General features: G+C 50.5%; 1 protein-coding gene across 3 annotated transcripts in view; it reads left to right on the plus strand.

The window, feature by feature from the left end:
* Positions 1-18,010, plus strand: part of ABHD2 (abhydrolase domain containing 2, acylglycerol lipase) — a 96,643-nt gene extending 78,633 nt beyond the window's left edge. For all 3 annotated transcript variants that reach the window (XM_021680662.2, XM_021680663.2, XM_044917803.1), the window contains 5 exons: positions 4,520-4,612; positions 7,316-7,426; positions 8,807-8,876; positions 10,374-10,458; positions 12,045-18,010. In XM_021680662.2, the coding sequence (XP_021536337.1) occupies positions 4,520-4,612; positions 7,316-7,426; positions 8,807-8,876; positions 10,374-10,458; positions 12,045-12,241 (556 nt within the window). In that variant the 3' untranslated portion in view covers positions 12,242-18,010. The remainder of the gene's footprint in view (positions 1-4,519; positions 4,613-7,315; positions 7,427-8,806; positions 8,877-10,373; positions 10,459-12,044) is intronic.
* The last annotated feature ends 4,299 nt before the right edge of the window (positions 18,011-22,309 follow it).

Here is a 22,309-nt window from a genome sequence, read left to right on the forward strand (position 1 = left end):
TGTGAAGCTGACCAAATGGCTTGCCCGTGGCATCTTGGGGATTTTTTGCTTATTGTTTTTATTGCTAATTTTTTTCTATCAGAAAAACGAGGGTGTGTGACAGACCCTTTCACTTAGTAATCACATTCCTATAAAAGTACATCCTAAGGGAAAATATCCTGATCAGGCAGAGAGCAGGTTAGTGGGTGGCCATCCCTACCTTTGTCTGAGCTCCAAGCCCCATCCTGCCCCAAAGCTAGGCGGCAATGAAGGATTCTGGACCCAGTCCCCAGTACAGAGATGGTTTTCTTTTGCCTGTACTCTCAAGCTGACCTCTCTGTCCCAGAGCCCCCTTGCCTGGGTCTCTCAGGTCCAGAGGCTCCACTCTCCTTCCTCCCAAAAGCCACACTGTTCAAGGCTGGTCTTGGTTTTGCCTCCACTACGGTATGACTCTCTTGTAGGGCTAAGCTAGAGATAACCAGCACAGGTCCAGCATGAGAGATAATCGTAAATTATGATCCACAAAATATAGTGGCAAACAAGGAAGATTTTATATTTTAAAAATCAAGAAAATATGTAACATGACTGAATGTATATATTAAAAGTAGTGAGGGGGGCGCCTGGGTGGCTCAGTCAGTTAAGCGTCTGACTCTTGATCTCGGCTCAGGTCTTGATCTCAGGGTCGTGAGTTCAAACCCTGCATTGGGCTCCATGCTGGGCATGAAGCCTACTTAAAAATAATGATAATAAAATAACAAGATGGGGGGAAATGTAGTGAGGAAGGCAACCATGTAAAACTATGATAGTAGGGTGGAGGAAATGGGAAGTCCTACTTTAATGGATATAGACCTTCAGATTTGCAAGATGGAAAAGTTCTGGAGATCTATTACACAACAATGTGAATATACTTAACACTACTGAACTGCATACTTAAAAATGGCTAAGAAGGTTAAAGACTTACGTGTTTTTTACCACCATGATTAAAAATTAAAAAAAAAAAAAAGATTGTAGATGGGCAAAGCCTGGAAGAGAAACTCCCCTCCCCAAATAAAAACAGTTTTCTTACATTGGTGTGGTAACATTCCGGGAAAATACTTAATGTACCGTGATTTTGCAGTTTTGTTAGCATATTACTTTCAAGGTGTGTTTTAATATTGCCTACATCCACACCCTGTAAATTCATCACCTGTCTTAATTTGCAGCACGCCTGCCTTCTTGTTCCTTTCTGGACTGTTAGAGTCACGGACACCTAGTCTCACAGAAACTCTCTCCCACTGTCACCCTCCATGTCTTCTCGAAGACTCCAGAAAAGCGGTTTGGCCACTCTCACAGCCTCTCAGCACTCTGAGATCTTATCTGAGTCAGATTTGAATTCTTTCCCCAGCTCATTCTCTTCTGACTTCAGTTCATTTTAGTCAATGCTTGGTCCGCTCATTGTGCAAAATATGAGTTGGGAAGTTGAGCTTTCTCTGAGCAGCCCCCCAGCGGCATGAAGCGGTTGGCTCAGCTCTTCCTTGCCCTAGTGGATTGCCCTGGACGTGACTATAGATGCCCGTTTCATTTGGACCCTCTTCTAAATGATTTAAAAATCCATCTCCTGGGGCGCCTGGGTGGCTCAGGCGGTTGAGGGTCCAACTCTTGGTTTCGGCTCAGGTCATGATCTCAGGGTCATGAGATTGAGCCCCGCGTGGGGCTCCATGCTCAGTGGGGAGTCTGCTTGGGATTCTTGCTCTGTTCCCTTTACACCTCATGCACATCCCCTTTCCCAGAACCTGAATTTTTTTTTTTTTTTAGATTTTATTTATTTATTTGACAGAGAGAAAGCGCACAAGCAGGGGGAGCGGCAGGCCTGGAGGGAGAGGGAGAGGGAGAGGGAGAGGGAGAAGCAGGCTCCCCGCTGAGCAGGGAGCCTGATGCGGGACTTGATCCCAGGACCCTGAGATCGTGACCTGAGTCAAAGGCAGACGCTTAACAATCTGAGCTGCCCAGGCACCCCGAAACTAAATTATTTTAAAGCAAATCCCAGGCATCATATCATTTCATCTGAAAATACGTCATTAGTTTGCACTAAAAGACTCTAAGGACTTTTTCTTAAATATAACCACAATACCATTATCATACTGAGAAATGAATGATTCCCTAATATCCCATTTCTACTCAGGGTTCAGATTTCCTTGATTGTTTCACAGAAGTTTTTTAATGGTTGGCTTATTCGAATCAGGATCCACGTAATGCCTATACATTGCATTTGTTGATCTGTCTCAGAAGTTTCTTTGAGTCTCTAGATTCCCCTCCGTGATCTCCTTCCATATGTTGTTATTGGTCTTGAAGAAATCAGGCCTTTTAAAAAATATATGGAATGAATGTATTTATAACACATTACTCTTGATTAGGTTTTATTAAGCCAATATAAAATTAAGTTTCAGTTCCATAATTTTATACCCAAAGGTGGTGAAAGCCCCTACATATGCTGAGTGGTAAAGCAGAGATGCTAGGAATCCGTGTCTGCCAGCGCTGAGCGAGATAATGGTTGTAGCATCCTCATCCTGGTCCTCCTTGAGCCCTGGGCCCCCAGGGGTCCCCAGAGCCTTTTAGGGAGTGGCCCCTGTGGTGGTCGTCAATCTCGAGATCCTCTGCAGTGCTGGGGCTTTCATGTCTTACGTGTATGACCAGCCCCCCACCCCACCCCCCTGCTTCCTTCCCTCTGCATCCCCTCTATACGCAGGACATACTAACCAAAACAGTTAGGAAGTCAGCAAGGGCAGAAACAGCCCAGGGCCAAAGAAAGCTGGGACAATGAGACTGTCAGCTCTCTGAGGAAGGGGAGCCTGGGTCCAAGGTCAGAGGATGGGGTGCTGGCAGAGGAAGCAGGTTTTGGTTCGTGGATCGGGTGACTTCCCTCCTCCCTCCTCGCTCAGACCATGAGGCAAGGGTCCAGATCCCTGCCTTAGTCGGGGTCCTGCTCCCGGTGATCTGGCCCATCCTTTCTGTTTCTGCAGTGTTTGGGGGAGCCCCTCGTGCATTTATAGAATGGCCTTTTGACCTTTGAAGGCAGTCTTAGTCTTCCCTCTGAGCCTTAGCCCATGGTTTAGGAGCATGTCACAGACCATGAAAGCCACAAACCCTTTCACTTTTAACCTCCCATTACCTCTTCTTTTTAACCACAATATTACAGGAAATGTTTGCCATTCCAAAACTGAAATGTGGCAGCCTTGGGGAAATGACTTTATAAACTCCCTGGATTTTTCGAAAATACCTGTGAACCACCCACTCCCCTCTTTGGCCATCTGGGATATGAAACCGATGGATGATGTGTGGGAATGGTGACACCCAGATTCATTCCCAGGGCTGGAGCAGGCCTCGAGACTCAGACATCTGCAAAGTGGGGGTTAGCATGGACTCCGTGGCAGCTGTGGGTTCACATGCAGGGAAGAGAACACTGAGTGGGAAGGGCTGATCCAGGGTTGGGGGAGCGGAGGGGGGCAGAGTAGCACATAGCCATTTGCTCACCTGCCACGTGGCCAAGGAACTCTGCCATGCCGGCACATAGAGAAAGTTGCACCTTACTGCCCTGGTGTGACCCGCAGCCGGTCTCTTGACCTCTCTGAGTCCATGGTGGTCTCCTAATCTGGAGTGGGGAGAATATTACCTGCCTAGTACCGCTGCCGGGGTGTCAGGCGATGACCCTCATGTCAGGTAGGCCGAGTCATGCCGACTGCACACACTAGCTCTAGGGGCAAAAAGACTTCAGAACCATCCCCGGCAGCCACGCCCAGAAGGAGTGGATCACCGCTCTACTTCTTCCATTTCCTTGCCCCTTGAATGTTCTAAGGCTAATCGAAAGAGAGCTCAAATGGGGAGCCTGGGTGGCTCAGTCAGTTTAGCTACTGCCTTTGGCTCAGGTCATGATCCCAGGGTTCTGGGATCGAGTCCCGCCCGCATCGGGCTCCCTGCTCAGCAGGGGAGTCTGCTTCTCCCCCTCCCCCTGCTCATGCTCTCTTTCGCTTACTCTCTCTCTTTCAAATAAATAAGTAAAAATCTTAAATAAAAAAAAAAAAACAGCTCAAATGGTATGATTTCCCTTTGCTTCTCAAACAGCAACAAAAGAAGTTCTTTTAGGTTTTTCCCTGCACTGTGCCTCTCCACACCCACCCTCCCCTTACACACTCCCGTTATTAAGCCAGAAAAACCTTCCTGCAGAGTAGGAAGCCGAATAGAGGTGTTCAAGCACGAGTACTGGCAGGTTCTGTGACAAAGAGAAGGCCACCGTGCTGGACGAGGGTGTCGGGACTGTCACCCCCCCAAAGCCTGTGCGGCTAGAGAACTTTCTCGCTGGGCCCTCACGTTCAGCAAGGCTGTTTTGGTGTCTCCATCCGTCTCTACGGAGAGTCTGAGTCCACGCGCAGAAACCCGTGTTTCGGGGTCGGGAGCCGGCGCCGCTTTCTCTGGGGTAGAAGTGCTTCAAGCACCTTGTCCAGGGTGGGAGCGCCCGCGCGTCCCTCCAGGCATGGTCTCTCACTCTGCTCTGCCGTTCTTTCAGGGCCCAGGAGACCTTCATGCAGTGGGATCAGTGCCGACGCTTCTATAACTTCCTCATGGCTGACAACATGAAGAAGATCATCCTCTCGCACAGGTACCAAGCCTCCCACGTTCCCCCAGGAGACAGTTCCTTTCTGAGCTTATTTTCGAGTCACTAAAAGCCAGAACTCTGGTTTCTCCAGAAAAATGTAATGAAGGCAGGGGTGCTTCCAATTCTCTGCCGGCTGCTTTGTGACTTGCTTAGAAACAAACTTGTCCCGAGCTGCCAAATCCACCAGATCGCATCCTGCCTTCATGATTCCCGATATATCCAACACGAGAAACCCTTCTACACCATTCTTTCCCCAGTTGGAGCAATCCTGAGGGTGGCTTGTCATGGTTTAGGAACCTTTCTCCTTGGGCTACTCTTGTGCTGAAGGATCAAGCATCATCATCCTCTGTGGGCTCGTGGGGCTCTGACCAGCAGCTGCAGGACAGGAGTCCAGTTGCTGGGCACCACATAGTGTCCACACTGCCCTGTTCACACCTCTGCATGTTCCCCATGCTCGTCTTGCCTCAGTCCTGCTCAGAATCCTTCCGTGGGGTAGCCTCTGACCACCGCTTAGAGAAGTCAATAAATATTAGCGATGGTTTTATTGTTATGATTGTTATTATGGATACCGTCCCTCCCGCTTCCCCCGCACCTGCCTTCCCTCTAGCTGGACTGGGCCACACGGAGGCTCACGCACCCTCTGGCCCCTCCCACACCACTGGGGCCTTGCCCAGAATGCCCCTCCCATCATGTCTGCCCACACTCTAGGTCCTCCGTGAAGCCAACTCCTCCACCCCCAAGTTGTGTTTCTGTCCCTTCCCCGGTGTGAATCCTGCATCTTGAACTAAACTGTAAAGCACTGGAGGGCCTGGGCTGGTTTTGATTTCCCCCAGAGCTTGGTACATCATGGGCGCTCAAACAATACAATTTTAGGTGGGGGGTTGATGTCATCCTGGGAAAGGCAATCTGACTGAATGATCACCTGCTTATTTATTTCAGTGGTTCAAAGAAAATAGGGTACTGCCCATCCCAGCCAAGCACCCCAGACTGGGCTTCCTGTGGGCAGGGTTCACGGGGAGTCTGGGCAAGGTTGATGCTCGCAGGCTCCTCAGGCTGCCAAGCTGCTGGGTCCTTGTGACGGGTGGGTGGAGGACAGGAGACGTCTGTCCCCTGGGCTCACTGGTTGTAAACTGTCTTCTCTCAGCTCGTGGTGTTTGGGCCCTGAGTCAGGCGTGGCTCAGCTGAGGTTCAGATGGGACTGGAGGTTTGCTGAGGTTCCAGAAGGGACCAAGCCAAGCCTCTGACACCAAGTGCCTCTGTCAGCCTCTCCACACCTCTGGAATGGGAAGCAGTTTCCTCCCAGAGAACGTTTGTTTTGCTACAGGGCCCAGTCTTGCCACTAATTAATTAGTCCAGAAGGTCCAACATGTAATTCTTAACAAATTGAGAGAGTCCTCTGAATGTGTTCTAGGTGTATCTACATTTTTTAAATTTACTACAGACAGCGAAATATTTAGAAATTTTAGGGCCACTTTAAGCTGTGAATTCTAAACTCTGGCTATATAATCTTCCCAATAATCTTTGGGGGGAAAAATGCTAAGGACATGTGTTCCTCTTTGAGAGAGGTTGTGAGTAGATACCAGAACGTTTAGTTTCCATGACGACCTTTCTCACCATTGGGCCAGGCCGCAAACTCAGTCCTACATCAGCTGTGTGCCTGAGACCTCGCAGGGAATGAAAAGTCTAAATGTGCACATTTTGATCCCTACCCTTATCATCATCCTCTCAAGATGGATCTTTTTCTTAAGAGAAATGATGACTCTTCTGAGTATACGTAAGCTTTTGAGCTGACATGTTGGAGAGCCATTGACTTGCCCCAACACTAGATGGGTTTACCGCTGTCTTTCTTGTTAACTGACAAAAACACCTCCTCAAGAGAAAGGGGCAGTGTCAGCTCCAGTGTGAAGACAGGCCCCCACAACCGTAGATGAAGGCCCCCACACAGTTTGGCTGACCACCTCCCACTCACCACAGAGCCCATCCTAAGACCTCCCCTGCAGCGAAGGATTTGTAATACAGTCGACCCTTGAACAATGCGGGTTTGAACTGTGTGGGTCCACCTGTACGTGGCTTTTTCTCAGGCCAGTGCCATAAATGTATTTTCTCTTCCTTATGATTTTCTCAATAACGTTTTTTCTCTAGCTTTCTTTATTGTAGGAATACAGTATATCATACATGTAATATACAAAATATGTGTTAATCGACTATGTTATGGGCGAGGCTTTAGGTCAACAGTAGGATATTAGTAGTTAGGTTTGGGGGGAGTCAGAAGCTCTATATGGATTTTTGACTGTGCCACAAGTTGGTGCCCCTACCCCTATATTGTTCAAGGGTCAACTGTATTCACCTAGGCTCAAACCCAATCTCTGCCTAGCTGCCCCTGAAAAGGAAAAGAAGATCTTGACAATCATCTTTTCGCAGTTATTCAAAAGTCAACATTACCGGCTTATCCTCTGGGACATGCTGAAGGCTGAAGGGATCTATTTCTACCTTGCCCCCCCATATGCCTTCCCAAAGACTCTCTCCTGGCTTGCCTCTGGGCCAGGAAGCAGGCTCTGCTGTCGGTGTTTATCATCCGTTCTTTAAAATATTTTTCAGCTTTACTGAGGTATAATTGACAAAATTGTCAGATGTTTCAAGTGTACAACATGATGAGTTGGTCTATCGTCTGCTTTTTATTCTGTCTACTGTTGTGTCTCATTCTAGGCAAGCTCTTTTTGGAGACCATGTTAAGAAACCCCAGAGCCTGGAGGACACAGACTTGAGCCGCCTCTACACTGCCACATCCCTGATGCAGATCGATGACAACGTGATGAGGTATGCACATGCTTGGGGACGGGGTGCCGGGCGGGAGGCTGCAGGCCAGCACTGCCCAGCGCGAGGGCTTTCTTCGCCTGCTTTAGTGTTAAAGGGTTTTTTTTGTTTTGTTGTTTCTAAAGATTTATTTATTGAGAGAGAGAGAGAGAGCACACGGGGGAGGAGCAGAGGGAGAGGGAGAGAGAAACTCACGCAGACTCCTTGCTGAGCGTGGAGCCCAGCGTGGGGCTTGATCCCACGAACCACGAGATCATGAGCCAAAACCAAGAGTCAGTCGCTTAACCGACTGTGCCGCCCAGGGGCCCCAGGGCTTTTTTTTATTCTTTGAATAAATGTCTGGTGTTTAAAAAGTGAAGATCGCACAGTAAAATCCAGATTTCTAGTTGCTCTTAGAAAACAAGGGGAGGATCTCACCGCTCATTCTGCACTCTTGTGTGGCATAACTGAGCTGGAACTGGGGAGCTGGGGTGTGTACACCCTGCTGTTCATAGTCCTTACCCTACCTGCTGTGCTCTGACCCTGGGGTAGGGATCAGTTGCCACATAATTTGCATTGGCAGGAAAAGGAAATATTTCTTGTACCTGTCCATGTCTCTATCAAAAGTAAAACAAAACAAAACAAAACAAAATAGACCAAGAGGGCTGTCTGCTGCAAGAAAACAGAGCCTCTTTCTTTGGGGGCAAGAAGTCTCTCCTCTGCGTGTCCTATGCAGACCCCGCCCACTTTGTTCCTTTCCCCTTCACCTGTCCGCCCCCTTCAGGCACCTGAGGCTGAGACCCTGACAATGTCCTCTTCCCTGGTACATGTAATTTCTGATTGAGCTTATTGAGCTTAGCCTTAGCTGGAAGAAGCAACTGTTGATCTCTGACCTCGCTGTCAGAATAGAACAAAACCACCAGTCAGAAACCAGAGGCCTTAAGGTGTGTCAGAAAGAGGTTTCCAGAGATCCTCCGGCCTGGGGCTGAGTCGGCTCACTGGTGTCAGAGCTCCAGGCTGAACAGAGCACAGGGCAGAGCCGAGTTGCTGGACTTCCGGGCGGGAACAGGGAGGGTTCTGTTAAGTCTTTCTGACTGCTGCTCCATGAGTTCGCAGAACTGGCAACTTTGAATCTCTGTCTCGCATCCATTACCTGAGACAGGTTTCTTTCCAGTTCACAGGGGTCGGGTTCCTCTGCCAGGAAGAATTCTGTTGAAGAGAAAGTTCTCGTAAATGCCTTTGAATGTCAGTTTCCTAGTGTCCACAGTCCTCTGGTTTTATCCTGACTCGAAGGGTGTTAACATCTGCTCGTAAATACTGTGGATGGCACCTCCTGAGTCACGACTGTGGGCCAGGCACTTAGGCTTTGTCCTTCTCCTTTGCGTGTGTGTGTGTGTGTCGCAGGAAGTTCCACGGCTATAACTCCCTGAAGGAATATTACGAGGAGGAAAGCTGCATGCGGTACTTGCACAGGGTGAGTGGTGGCAGAGCTCGGAGCGAGCAGCCTCTCCCAGTCAGTGGCCCTTCCTCCAGCGAGCACACGTGCACCAAGCACGCTCCCCAACACCCTTGGTGGAAGAATCGGGCTCGGACCCCTGCAGCTGTTGGCTTGGGTTTTGTTTCTGAACCAAACCCTGTCCCTCTGTGACCTCCGTATATTAATCCCAGAGCTGCCCCTCGGTGCAGAGCGGGACCAGTCTGCTCCTACGGCTGTGAAAAAGCCCTGGAAATTGCCGCAACACCCATTTGTCCCTCAGTCTCCCTTTAGCAGTGAAATCTTGCCCCCTTCCTGCCATGGCTCCTCATAGATCTGTGTAGATTTCCTGCAATCTTGGACCCTTGTTTTGGCCCCTGTGCATTTTGTTAGCGTGGTGGCTAGGACTAAACTCAAGGCTCCTGCCATGATCTGGTGAGCGCAGAGGAAAACAGATGTATTTCTGTATCCAAATGAGGAGGAACAGGTCTGTTGACAAGGTAGACTGGCTTATATGAATGCACTTTTCAGCAGCTGCAATCAACTCAGAGTGGATTCGGTGAAGTCTGTGGCCAACCATAAACTCCCCATGTTTTTCACCTGCACCACCACCAAACCGGTCTTTCATCATTCTTTGTACAGGTGCTCCTTTTACTCAAACACAGGACTTCCCATTTATTCCCGTCAGTGTCCACCTGCTGGTTTGGCCCACCGCTCACCCAGTGGAAGCAGGTGATTGTGAATTGCAGTCCTGCCATCTGCCGTATTGGCCACCCCCTCCCCCCACGCTCAGTTAGCATCATCCCCCAGGCTTTGGGCATCTTCCTTTAAGCCACTACAGCCGTTGAGCTGCCTAGAGCCAGTGTTAGAGGCCTCTGGCTCGGCACAACCAGCCCCTGTACTCCCCGGGCCTCAATGTTCAGGAGCGTCTGAGTGCCCCCCCCCATCAGCCTGTCTGCACTAAAAGGAAAAAGCCTGTCTTACTAAAATGGATGTTGACTGCTTCCCAATATCCACCAGCCTCCTCCTGTTTCTCAGCTTCAGATTCCTCTAGAAAGTCTCCCTTGTCTGGAGAGGAGCATATTCCCATTTTTCCTCTCCCACAGCATAAACAGAATGAATAGGTACATAACTCTTCGTAAGGTCATTTTTCTGAAAGGTAGGCTAACCTGAGATACTGTGGAGGATCATCAGAAATATTTTGCCAGGGAGCCCCACTGAGCCCTGCCCTCACTCCCTCAGAGCACGTGGGTCACCTAGAACACCAGGAGCTTTGCTCCTGTGCCCCCCTGCCAGGCAGCCACGAGAGCACATGGTTAGGATTCATGCCGCTGCCCGGGAAGACGGGGCACCCTCAATCCACCCGTGCAGCAAACTGAGTAGCGACCCTCTTCCCTTTGCTTCAAAGACGTGGCCGGTAGTGAATTTGAGCCTTGAATCAATGGCGTCTAAAACAGGGGATCGATCGTTTATTTCTGCCTTACTTTCTTGCTGCAGATCTATGTGCCTCTCATGCTGGTTAACGCAGCTGATGACCCCTTGGTGCACGAAAGCCTCCTAACCATTCCAAAATCTCTTTCAGGTAAGTGTTCCTTCCTGCTGCTCCCTCGGCCACTCAGCACATTGCCCTGGTAAATTCTGTCACCTTCACCCTGCCGTCACCTCCTGAAGGCCAGCTTCTGTGGGGAAGGACATCCCGTGGCAGAGTTCTCATTCAGCCTGGCCTCATAGTCCTGGGGCTGTGATGGGGCCTGGGCAGAGCCTTCTCCTGTCCTATCCTGGTGCCAGAGACGACCATCATTTATATCCACAGCCAAGAGGGGTTTGGGGGAGTCCCCTGGTGTTCTCTGAAATTATCGTGTCAGGCTTAGGGTTCCATTAAGTCTGAGAGTTGGACTTAGATATTTCGGCTTAAAACCTGACATGAAAAGCAAAACAGAAAAGCCAGTTCTACTACCTCTTCTGACAGGCAGCCTCTCCATCTGCTTTGAGGATTAAAAATATAAGTAACTGAGAAAGCAAAGAACGTTGCTCATGGGAATGTCGCTGCGCTTCAGGCCGGCCGGGTCTCGCTGCATGCTGGAGAGGAGCTGAGGGAGGAACGAGAGGGGGGCAGCCGAGGGAAACACTTGGGAATTCCTGCAAGGACACCTTGCGCTGCGATTCAGATCCCCGCCCTCCGTAGCCCTGTGTGGTTACGTCTCCCTTGTAAATATCCAGCGTATTCACCAGAGCAGGGGGGCACTCCTGGTTCTCCCCAACCCCAAGCTGGAGGAGTACATAATACGGCGGGCAGAGCTCGGGGCCCTGCTCCGAGGGGGTGTTGTGTGTGATGCAGGTGTGTTGGATGCTGAAAGCCGGCTCTCGTCAACCCGCTAGCAAACCGTAGGCTCCCTGCGCAAAAGCGACCGGCTCAGCCGCGCTTGGCCGTGAGAGAGGGCAGCCGCGCGGTTTCCTGCCAATGTCCAAAGCAACACCCATAGCTCTCATGCTGTCACGCAGAATTTATGAAATAATAACTGAGAGGGAAGAATAAGGGGGAGCAGACGAGAAAAGGGCCCCGCAGAGCCAGAACCGTGCGTGCCAGGAGGGGCCTCCACTGAATTGACCTTGTTCTCTAGTAAATAATAGCATAAATGCCAGGAATCCCTACTCAAAGCCTGGCCCGCCACCCGTGGCACCTAGCATGGGCATCATCTGGGAGCTTGTTAGAAATGCGAAATCTCAGCTCCTCCTCCGGGCCTATTAAAGCAGAATCTGCATTTTAAGGTGCTATCCCAGTGATTCGGAGGCACGGTGAAATTTGGGGAACATCTGGCTGTATCACTGAAATCACCTGGTCAGCTTTAGCAATACCAGTGCTCGCTCTCTATAATCTATGTCCAAGTTTGAGAACCACTAAGATTTCGAAGTGTTTCTTAAGCTGGTGCCCATTCTGCACCAGAGCCAAGCTGCTGCTCCGGTACTTGCTAGATCCCACCGCCCTGCCCAGCCCACCTAATCTCCCTGCCGCTCTAGTGAACGAAGCTGAGTGGGTAGGAGTCAGATGCCCTCTTGCTGACCTGCACCTGTGGGGAAAGCCTGGGCCACCCCGGCCAGCTCGCTCTGGCCCCTCCGGCCCTGGAGCTAACCAGTCACTGACTCACTCCGCTGCCTTCCCCCCCGCAGAGAAACGGGAGAACGTCATGTTTGTGCTGCCTCTGCACGGGGGCCACCTGGGCTTCTTTGAGGGTTCCGTGCTGTTCCCCGAGCCCCTGACGTGGATGGATAAGCTGGTGGTGGAGTACGCCAATGCCATTTGCCAGTGGGAACGTAACAAGTCCCAGTGCTCTGACACGGAGCAGGTGGAGGCCGAGCTGGAGTGAGGCCTCCCGGACTCTGGCGCGGTCCAGCCGCCTCCCCTGGAACCCGCGTCCCTCACCGGCTGTTTCAGGTCCCCCATCTCCCTCGGTGACCTGGATCTGACCTCACGCCATCAGCGGGGATGACCCACCAGGCACACCTGTGCCGGAGTAGGCCTCCGTCCCTGGGAGCTCCAGGCTATTTTTTGTGCTTAGTTACTGGTTTTCTCCATTGCATTGTTATCCATGGTGACAAGCCACAGGGTTCTCACCCTCCTGTCCACTCTCAGCGTTTGATTGCTTTTAAGCCAATTACATCTAGTTTCCCTATTAAAAATGTGTCTGAACAGCAGTTTTGCTTTGCCAATCAAAAAGGCTTGTCCCCAAGAGCAGGGAAGGATGTATATGCTATTTTGTGGTGGTCGTATGTGTCCTTACGGAGACCCTGGTGAGCCCTCGCCCATCTAGGCCGATGCTGAAGAGGCTGGTCAGCTTGGGAGCGAAGCACCTGGGCCCCCCACGCTGCCGTGTGGCTCCTCACATGGCCAAGAAAGTTCCCCGGAGTCACGAGCCAGGTTCCTCCCTTACAGTCTCCTAAGACAGTCTCCCCACACCTTTGCCAACGATGAGAGTTACCTGGGGCACTTGTTAAAAATTCAGCCTCCCAGGTCCCTCCCCTGGGAGAGGCCCATACAGTGGGTCTGGGAAGGGGTCTGGAGATTTTAATTTTTGACAAGTGCCCCCGGTGATCCTCATCACAGGGCAAATTTGGGAAACACTGTTCTACTGCAGGGCCTTTCAATGAGAAACATCTCGGTAGCTCATTTTATGGAAATGTATGGGTAGACGCGTCCCTTAGCTCCCAGGGGTCTCCAAAGCAGCAGCCCCTGTCGTGTCCAGCTGCCCTGTCGTGGCCACAGTGTGTGATGTCTCGGGAGAGGGCCTGGTGGGGAGGGAAGAGTTTGGGCGACGCCGGACTCTGCCTTTCCCTGGCTGTATGACCCTGGACAAGTCCCTCTGAACTTCCGTTTCTTCACCGATAAAACGGGGGACTTGGACCAGGCGGATGGCCGAGACCATTGCCAGTTCGAATGATCCATGACAAGCTCAGCTTGCTGAGGTTTGAGAGAACATCCCTCCAGGGAAGCCTGGGAGTTACTCTCCTCGTCTACACCTGTGGATGTCATCGTTTGCCTTTTTTTTTTTTTCCCTGTCCCTCATTTTCATAGAAAGAGGTGTTTTGGGTTTTTGGGTTTTTTTAGACATTCAGTGGTAATTTTACTTTTTTAACCCAAGTCTTTCTAGCTCTGGCTTTTGATAACCAAACAATTCGAAAGCTGGATCTGAGTTTGGAGAAAGATCTTTCCAACCGAAAAGGGTGTTATTTTGAAACCAGATTTTTAATTTAATGGCCTATATTTATATTCTGTTAGATCTTTCCAAAGTATGTCTTTTCAAATGAAAATGTTATTCGAGGTTTCAAGTACTCCTTTCCTCCAGTCCTGTGGTACTTGAATATCTAAAAACCCTGCACTTTGAAAAATCAGCAGTTGCTATCTGGAACTAAATGGAACTATGAGTGAAATTGCCTGGATACACTTTTTTCTTTCTTTCTTTTTTTTTTTTTTTAATGTCCTTGCTTCATCTCCTTTGCTCCAGGACAGATAGGATTATAAATAGTGGGTCTGTGTGGATGTTTCAGGGGTAAAGGGAGCCACCTGAGGGCCTGGATGTGCCCCTCACAGCCGCAGGTGGATGTGGTTTGGGTGTCGGTCCAAGTGACTATGACGGTCTGCAACCTGAAGTTGTTTTCTGACAATCACCAGATCATCCTGATCAATACCATGGAGAGCAGCCAGCGTCTCAAAAGATTGAGACTTCCGTGGTCCCCAGCATTTCTTTGTTGTAATCGCTCACACACACCAAATTCGTCATTGTGACTCCCTCCCCCCCCCCCCCCTCCCCCGCGCAACCGTTATTTTTCTGGTGCATTTCCTTTCCATGTTCTTTTAGCACAAATTGGCACTTTATCATCTACCCCCTCGATTTGGAAGCTGGTCCCCTCCCCTCCATTGCTTTTCCCCCCTCCAGCTGTAATCTGGAAGATTCATAGTCCTGTTTCCTACAGACCCTTTGTGCAAGTAGGTAAACAAAGCAGTAACTGAATGGGGCCAAAGCACCATCCCAGGAAGCAAGAGGGGCCTTTGCCTTTGCCTTAGGTCACATCTCTTGATCTGTTTTGACAGAGTAGTGGCCAGGTACCAGCTCCATTCAGGAAGAGAAAAGACAGTCCTGTTGTCGCACCCCGGGGGTTTGGCAGGGGACCAGAAGTCCCTGGGGCCCGATGGAGGAGAGGCTGGGCCTGGGGCCTGGCCTTTGTCACCACACGACCGGAATTTACCCCACAGGACTGTGGGGGCCGCTTCCCAGCTGAAATCTTTCTAGTGTGTGACTCTGAATGGCACTCACATTCCATTTTGGCTCACATGAAATTAACTGAAGTCCTTTGTTCGGGCGTCAGGCTCTCAGGCATGGAAATGAGAATGTGACCGTGGAGGTCTTACAGGAAAATTCTTGTTTGTCCCTGAATGAAAGCCCAGAGGCATTGAATTTACAGAGATGCAAACCTGCCTAATAAACAAGGGAGCGGCATTTTATATGTAGGTCAGCTTTTTCCTTCCTCCAGCTTTCTTTGCTTTTCTTCCTGAAGTCATTCATTCCGGATGATAATGGGAGCGCTCTTGCTATGAAGGTCCTCTTTGGCCTAACACAGGGCCGAATTTTCAGAGAGTGTTCGAATATTTTAAAAATCAGAATAAAGATAGAAGTTGCGTAGACCTAGACAATCCTATCGCAGGGGTTAACACATTAAAAACCAAGGAGGAAAAGCACCCACATTTCTTCTGGCCGTGCTCCCTGCTTCTCAAACAATTTGAAGACCACTAATGAGTAACGGATCCCGGCCAAATGAAGATTATCTAGAAAATGATGTCACGTCCCCTTGATACATTTTGTTAGGAGGAAGTTTAATAGACTTCAGGAAAAGCCCTTCTCTTCCCTGCTGTGATTCCAGAGCAGAATGAAAGCAGGAAGTTGTTTGTTGTCACTAGATTCTTTTAACCTCTCTGCAGCATTATGCACTTGCAGGGGGCCCTGTGACATACCCTAAGAGGGGAAATATGCCTTGAAAGAGGAGCCTTCCTTTCTTGACCCGGTGTTAGGGAGCCAGGGTCCAAGAGACCTGGGTTCTCATCCCAACTGTCTCTAATTCACGTTGGATTGAGGGCAGTCACTTCACCTCACTGAGCCCCAGTGCCCTCACCTTAGACCAGCTTGAAGACCAGTCATCTATTTACACATCTTTTGCCTGAGCATTCCCACCTGCCTTCCATGGCCCTTGCAAGTGGTAGTGGCTCTGTCAAGGCTCCAGCCTCATCTTGGGGGGGACTTGGAGAGAGGGAGCTTCTGCATTAAGCCTTTGCCGGTGAAGACCCCTGATATGACCCAAAGCCCTGTGTCTTTGAGTGGCTTCTCTTTAGAATCTCCATTGCCATCTCAATATCCTTGCTGTCCCGAGGGTGGTCTTGTGACTGGGACAGGTGCTGACCATCGAAATAAGGCGAATGTCCCCAACCTTCCGTGGGACTCAGGCAGAGCGTTGAGATTCACAGTCCTGTTTCCCAGGGCAGAAATCCTTCCCGCTCAGGCTTTCATTCTGAAATCACAATCTTCCTTAAAGCTGAGCCTTCTGGATAGCTGAGCTCCGATGCCTGACATCTGAATGAGGGCTCTCTTTGTAACTGTGTGACTTGAGATCGCCTTTGCCAGCTCCAGAGAAACAATGCGTGGGTTCTTGTTTGTGTTTGCCAGGCAAGCAGATGTCTGAGATGTGGGGGGCTTTTCTTTTCCTGGGCCATCGATTCTTAGAGGCCAAGTAAAGATCCCTGGAACGTCACATGGAGCCCAAAGAACTCAGGGCTTTGTCCTCCAGGCATTTCTCACCGCAGCATGACCCCCCCACCCAGCATCATCTGGCATAGGATGCCCAGCATCATCTGGGCATTGTTCTCTGTGCCCGGAAAGCCTCACCTTGCCCCTAGAGGATCCCCTGGTATTCCAACGATACCGCGGCCCTGGAATTCGAATTCTCGTGCTATGGTAGTTTGAAGCGAAGCCACAGCAAAGCCCAAGAATCTCTTCATGTGGCCTGTGTGCTCTTCGTTAGGCCAGGCACCCCCCACCCCCCAACAGTACGCATGATTCAGAACTGGCCAAATGTTTTGTCGTGTCGTTCCCCCTGCCCCCCCCCAACACCTCTCTTCCTTCTGGGCCTCGCTCTGTTGTTCAAAGCCACTTTGGATTACTTGGAGGCTTCAAAAAGCCATGAAATGTGGCCTGTCTGTGGCATTTAGAGGCCGAGCCATGGAGGAAAAGGTTTTTCCCTCCATTATCTAAGCAGAAGGAAGGACCCCCTTCTTCATAAGCTAGGATTGCTTTTGCCAAATTGCACTCGAAGCTAGGGGCAGGGGAGCGGGCCCCTGCTAGCAGTAGAACTGGGAGGCTATCCAGAACAACCAGCTCCCCCTTGCCTGCCTCTCCGCTGCTGCCCCCCGGATGCCGCAGCCCAGCATCCTCCCCAAGCGGCCTGGGAAGCAGGCTGCAGAGTCCGGCTCGCCAGCCATTCTCAGCCTGCCAGACAGTAGACAGATGCCCCTTCTCGAAGAGTCAGCCTCCCCCCACCCTCCTGAACTGATTTTCCTGGCATGTATGTGGGCAAAGCGTTTGTGTATCTCTAATGAACAGGCTGGAGTCCGTTTCGAACCAGGGGGTAAGTCTTCTACCTTGACTCCGGTCAGTTAGTAATGAAATCTAGAACCTACCTTCTCCCCATCCTGGTCCCCACTAGCCAAGAAATCTATTGCCATAAACTGGGCACAGTCCACTTCTAGCACCTGCAGAGAGACCCTTCATCTCAAAGGCCTGCTCCTTCCCGACCACCCACGCTGAGGAGGCCCCAGTCACTGAGAATAATTGCTGACCCCCTCGGTCCCAGCACCGGCCGCTTCTCCCCCAGACCGGTCCCGGGGACCTGGTCCATCCTGGGGGTAGGACTTAGGTTTTGTCTGGCTTTTGTTTTGGCCTCTTCCGTTTTCCTAAAGCACAAGTCCACGTAGAGTCCTGTCACCTCTCCACACCAGTTCCAGAGATGATGTGGGTCTCTCCCACTGCCTCAGGAAGACCTTCACTGTACCTGAGCTCTGATTTCTGCTGTTGCAGCTGCCTTAGCAACAACGGGCGGGGGGGGGGGGGGGGGGGGGGGGGGGGCCGCGGGGGGGGCGGTTCCATCTCTCCTTTCCCTGGTTGGACTCGCTCAACCACGTTCTTCGGTTGGCAGCTCTGCCTCCAGATTGATTTTTGAGAACCATCACTCTCACATTCCTAATTTTTGTTTGGTTTGGTTTGATTTTCTGAAACATCCGATGCTGCCCTGAAAATCATGTGTTTTTGAGTTTGTGTTCTGAAAGCCTCCATGCTGCCGGATTTTGGCGGCGGAATACAGGATCCTCCAGCACAGGGGCGTATAAGATTTGCAACTAGCAATGCAATTTTTTCTAAATATGAGGATATTTACCTTTATTAAGAAATGATACTAAACAACGGTGTCCTTGATCATTTTATGTTCTCATATTACTTTTGGCTCTGTTTTGATTCTGTGTGGTGGTAAACGAAGATCATTACAAACAAAAACTGTAATTTTGTTATCTTTGATTCAATGGAATTTCTTTACTTAAATAAAAGGCTAAAAATGTGGCGTGGCTGTGTCCTTTGTACAGCGGGAGTTTCTGTCTAAAAAGATTCTTCCTGTGCCGTCACCGAACGTGAGCTTGAAGGAAGCGGGCAAAACCACCAAGTTCTTATCACAAGTGATTTTATCCCAGCCGTACAAGCAATTACCAAAGAAATGACCAGCCCGCAGGTGTCTACACACACCCAACCTCTCCTGGCCAGAAAGCCAGGGCGTGAGATACCGCCAGTAAAATCACCTGCTCTCCAAAGTGAACCTTGTAGATGAAATGCAAGGGGAGACGGAAATGGTAGTTGCCGTGCATGAAAGAATGTTCTTTGAAAAGACTGAGTGAACATCACCTAAATTAAGATTATATTGGGTTGCGGGCGCCTGGGTGGCTCAGTCGGTGAAACGTCTGCCTTCGGCTCAGGTCACGATCTCAGGGTCCTGGGATTGAGCCCCGTGTTGGGCTCCCTGCTCAGCGGAGCCTGCTTCCCCCTCTCCCTCTGTCCCTCCTCCCCCCCACTCGTGCTCACTCTCGCGCACGTTCTCTCTCTCTCTCAGATACATAATAAAAATATATTGGGCTGGAATAATGTATATATTGGGTGGATGGTGGTGGCTCTTTCTCCTTCGTATCTGTCTGAATCCAAGCTAAGGGTCTTCCTGGGCCAGTGACTGGCCCCACCAGGAGTCCATGCTCTCCCATCCAAGAGCTTTGCACATAGTTTTCTTCCCTCCTCGGCTGTGCAAAACCTCTGACAAGCTGAGGGGGGCGGTTAGGGTGTTGGTTTTGGAGGATGTGCTTTAACGTGACCTAAGAATGCCCACGATCCAATTTCACGGTGCATCCCATTCTAGTAAGCAAGCTTCCCCTACTTCCTTTCCCCCGCAAAACAACCAGGTTTTTTTTTTTTAAAGATCTTATTTATTTATTTGAGAGAGAGAATGAGATAGAGCATGAGACGGGGGAGGGTCAGAGGGAGAAGCAGACTCCCCGCCGAGCAGGGAGCCCGATGCGGGACTCGATCCCGGGACTCCGGGATCATGACCTGAGCCGAAGGCAGACGCTTAACCATCTGAGCCACTCAGGCGCCCAAGCGACTGATTCTTGATTTTGGCTCATGATCTTAGTCTTGAGATCCACAGGGAGTCTGCTTGAGATTCTAATTTATTTATTTGAGAGAGAGAATGACAGAGAGAGAGCATGAGAGGGGGGAGGGTCAGAGGGAGAAGCAGACTCCCTGCCGAGCAGGGAGCCCGATGCGGGACTCGATCCCGGGACTCCAGGATCATGACCTGAGCCTAAGGCAGTCGCTGAACCAACTGAGCCACCCAGGCACCCCCCACCAGATTCTCTTGATCCAAGAAAACCAACTTGTAAAGAATACTACCTATGAAAAGTACCATATGGAAGAGATCTCAGGTCCAGGGTCTTGGGTTGGTTGATGCCAGCAGCTTGCCAAGGTGGTCGGCACATTAGCTGAGCCTCTCCCAAGGCAACCCTATAGATCTGTGATCAATGACGTTTACCTACAGTCACTCGCCATCCCATCGGTGCTATATTTTACTATACCTTTCATCAAGAGACCCGTCTGCTCTAGCCCTATGGGGGAGGACTTTCCCATGGTAAGGACCGAACACCTAACTGGATGGCTGTGCACATGTATGACAGCCTTTCTCCTCATTTCTCTCTCGGGTGTCCCCCTGTGAGGGGGTTACCTATATCTGCGTGGTTGGGAAGACATTACAGGCAGTTTGGCCTTGAACTGTGGAACTCTCCCCCAAAGGGGTTAAGGTAAAACCCCCCCTCTCCTTGTGACTATGCACACCCAGAAACTTCCTGCTGTCTACCCCATTTAGAAATGCCCAGTATCTCTACCGAAGACAGTTCGGTTTCCTCTTAAAGTTACTTCCTCCTTTATCTGATGACGGTTGATGAAACGGACCTGGAATAAATGAAGTTCTAATTTCATTGTGCCTCTTCCCCTTCCTACCTACACCTCCCCCAGCCCCAGAAATAAATATCTGATGCAAAGCATGAGGAGTGATAGGGCCGAAGGGATTTGGAACCAGAGTTGCTGGTCAAGGTCCCATCCTAGTCACTTCCCGGCTCTCTGATCCTGAGCAAGATTTAACCTCAGGGGTTTTTTTTGTGGGGCGGGGGGGGGGAGAGGTTGTTTTTTACCTGTAAGATGGGAATAATTATAAGAAGAATGCCTATCTCTGAATACTGAGAGGATCAAATACAAGAATATTTTTCAAAGTGAGAGTGTTATTTTGGGCAGTGGTTTATCTTCGTCCGCTTGGTTCCCACTTATAAATCACTTCCGGGGACAGTGTAGAAACCAGAAGAAAAGAATGTGTGGCCCCAACTGGGGTGTCTTAACTGCTGGGTCCAAGAGGAAAGCTGAGTTGGGCCCGGATATGGTTCTCAAAAACATTCCTGGGCTTGGCAGTGCTGACCAGCCACGTGGATGCATCATCAAATCCTGATCCCAATCTTTTCCTTCCTTAACATGGTCACCTTCAGAAATCAAGTGTACCCGCCAACACATTTCCTGCCTGAAGGCAGGGCAGCTTCTGGGCACAGCTCCCAGGGAAGATTCTGGGACAGATAGCCAGCATCAGCTGCCGCCTCCCCACAGGGGCTTTTGCAGCCCTGTTCCTCTGCCCTCTCGGCTCAGGAGAAAGAGCCAAGTGCAAAGTTTGCTTTTAAATCCTTAGATAATAAAACCAGCCTGAGTGGCTTCCTCCATATGTCAACACACAGGACTTGGCAGCAGTGCATATCTGGACCACCTGGGAAGCTTGGAAAGCGCTTGATGCCCAGGCCTCGCCGTTTTAAAGCTCCCCAGGGAATTCCAGCCCACAGGGATCTCGTTAAACTGAAGATTTGAATTTAGCAGATCTGAGGTGGGGCCTAAAATTTTGCACTGCTAGCAAGCTCCCAAGAGGGACAGACACCACCGTCCCGGGACCCCACTGTTAGTAGTGAGGTTCCTGGGGATCCTGTGAGCTTCTTTCTCGACCCTGCACTGCCGAGTTTGCTGAACACCAAAGCCACACCCACACCATGGGAAGTGGGATTAAAAGATGGTCCAGTTCACCCCTCAGGTGACTCTTCAGCCCTTTTCCTGACTGGCTTAAGACCCGGCCTTCCCTCCTCCAGGAAGCTCTGCAGACCACCAGGTAGTATTAGACTCCTCCGGCATCCCTTAGGGTAAACGAGAGACTGAGCAGTGTGGCCAGTCTCGTTCAAGGCTCTCTGAAGCTGGTGGCCTGTTTCCCTACTGGGACCTCCACTCACACCTTCACAAATTGCCTCTATCTGCTAACTGACAACATCCCCCAAAGGTCCATGAGAGGCTGGCAGAAATGCATCATTGTGACTTCGCAAGCCCTCACTTTGTTCTAATTACTTCTATGTGGCAGAATCCCAGCCTCATCCCAGATGTCTCCAGAAAGAAAGCCGTTCTGGGCAGCAAACGGCTGTCATAAAATTCATGTCTCGTTGTCCCCCTTCCCATACTTGGTGGCTTTCAAAAGAGTATTTTATTGTCCCTCTTCCTCTCTCATGAACGTGGCGGTGGTGGTCACATATAGGAATCCAGCATGTAGGCAGCTGGGATTTTGTGAGGCTGAGCATGGCTGATTTTAACATTAACATTTATGGTCTTCAAACACGTTCTCCCAAAGGGGGCACCACCCTTTCTGGACAGATAGCTGGCCCATCCCCCCACCTCTGGGTCATGCCCCGCTGGTCTCTGCGCCTGGAGGGGCAGTACCAGGGCATGACCGGCAGGGGGCAATGCCAGCCCACAGTCGGAGCTGACTCTCTGGGTCCCAACCCCACAGCCTCTTCCCCGACCAGACCCCGACACTGAGCTGAGGTGCTAGCCCTTGCTGATTGTAGGGGCGACCCCAGCGTCCCATTTGGATCTGAGTGAGAGCCAAAGCCACCCAAAGAGCCTCCTGGTCAGCGTCTGCCTGTGGTTTTCTCCACATCCTGATCTCATTTGTAAATTAGAGCCCCCATCAATCAGAGGGTGGGCCTGGGCTGCATTTACAAGGGCTCCTGGCAGTTCGGGACCAGGGGAAAGATAGAAGTCATTCAAGCGGGATCAGCCTCTGTTTCCCTCAGATTTGGGACACAACTCTCTTGCAAGACAATTAGCAGTATATCCTGAAAGCTTTAAAAATTTCTTTAATTCAGCCTCACCCCCGCCCCCACTCTACCAACAGCTCCACCGTAGGGTCACCAATGCTCCCCATCCTGGCTAAATGCGAGCCTCCGTTCTCTG

The sequence above is a fragment of the Neomonachus schauinslandi genome, chromosome 9, assembly GCF_002201575.2.
Source record: "Neomonachus schauinslandi chromosome 9, ASM220157v2, whole genome shotgun sequence".
In the NCBI taxonomy this organism is placed as follows: domain Eukaryota; kingdom Metazoa; phylum Chordata; class Mammalia; order Carnivora; family Phocidae; genus Neomonachus; species Neomonachus schauinslandi.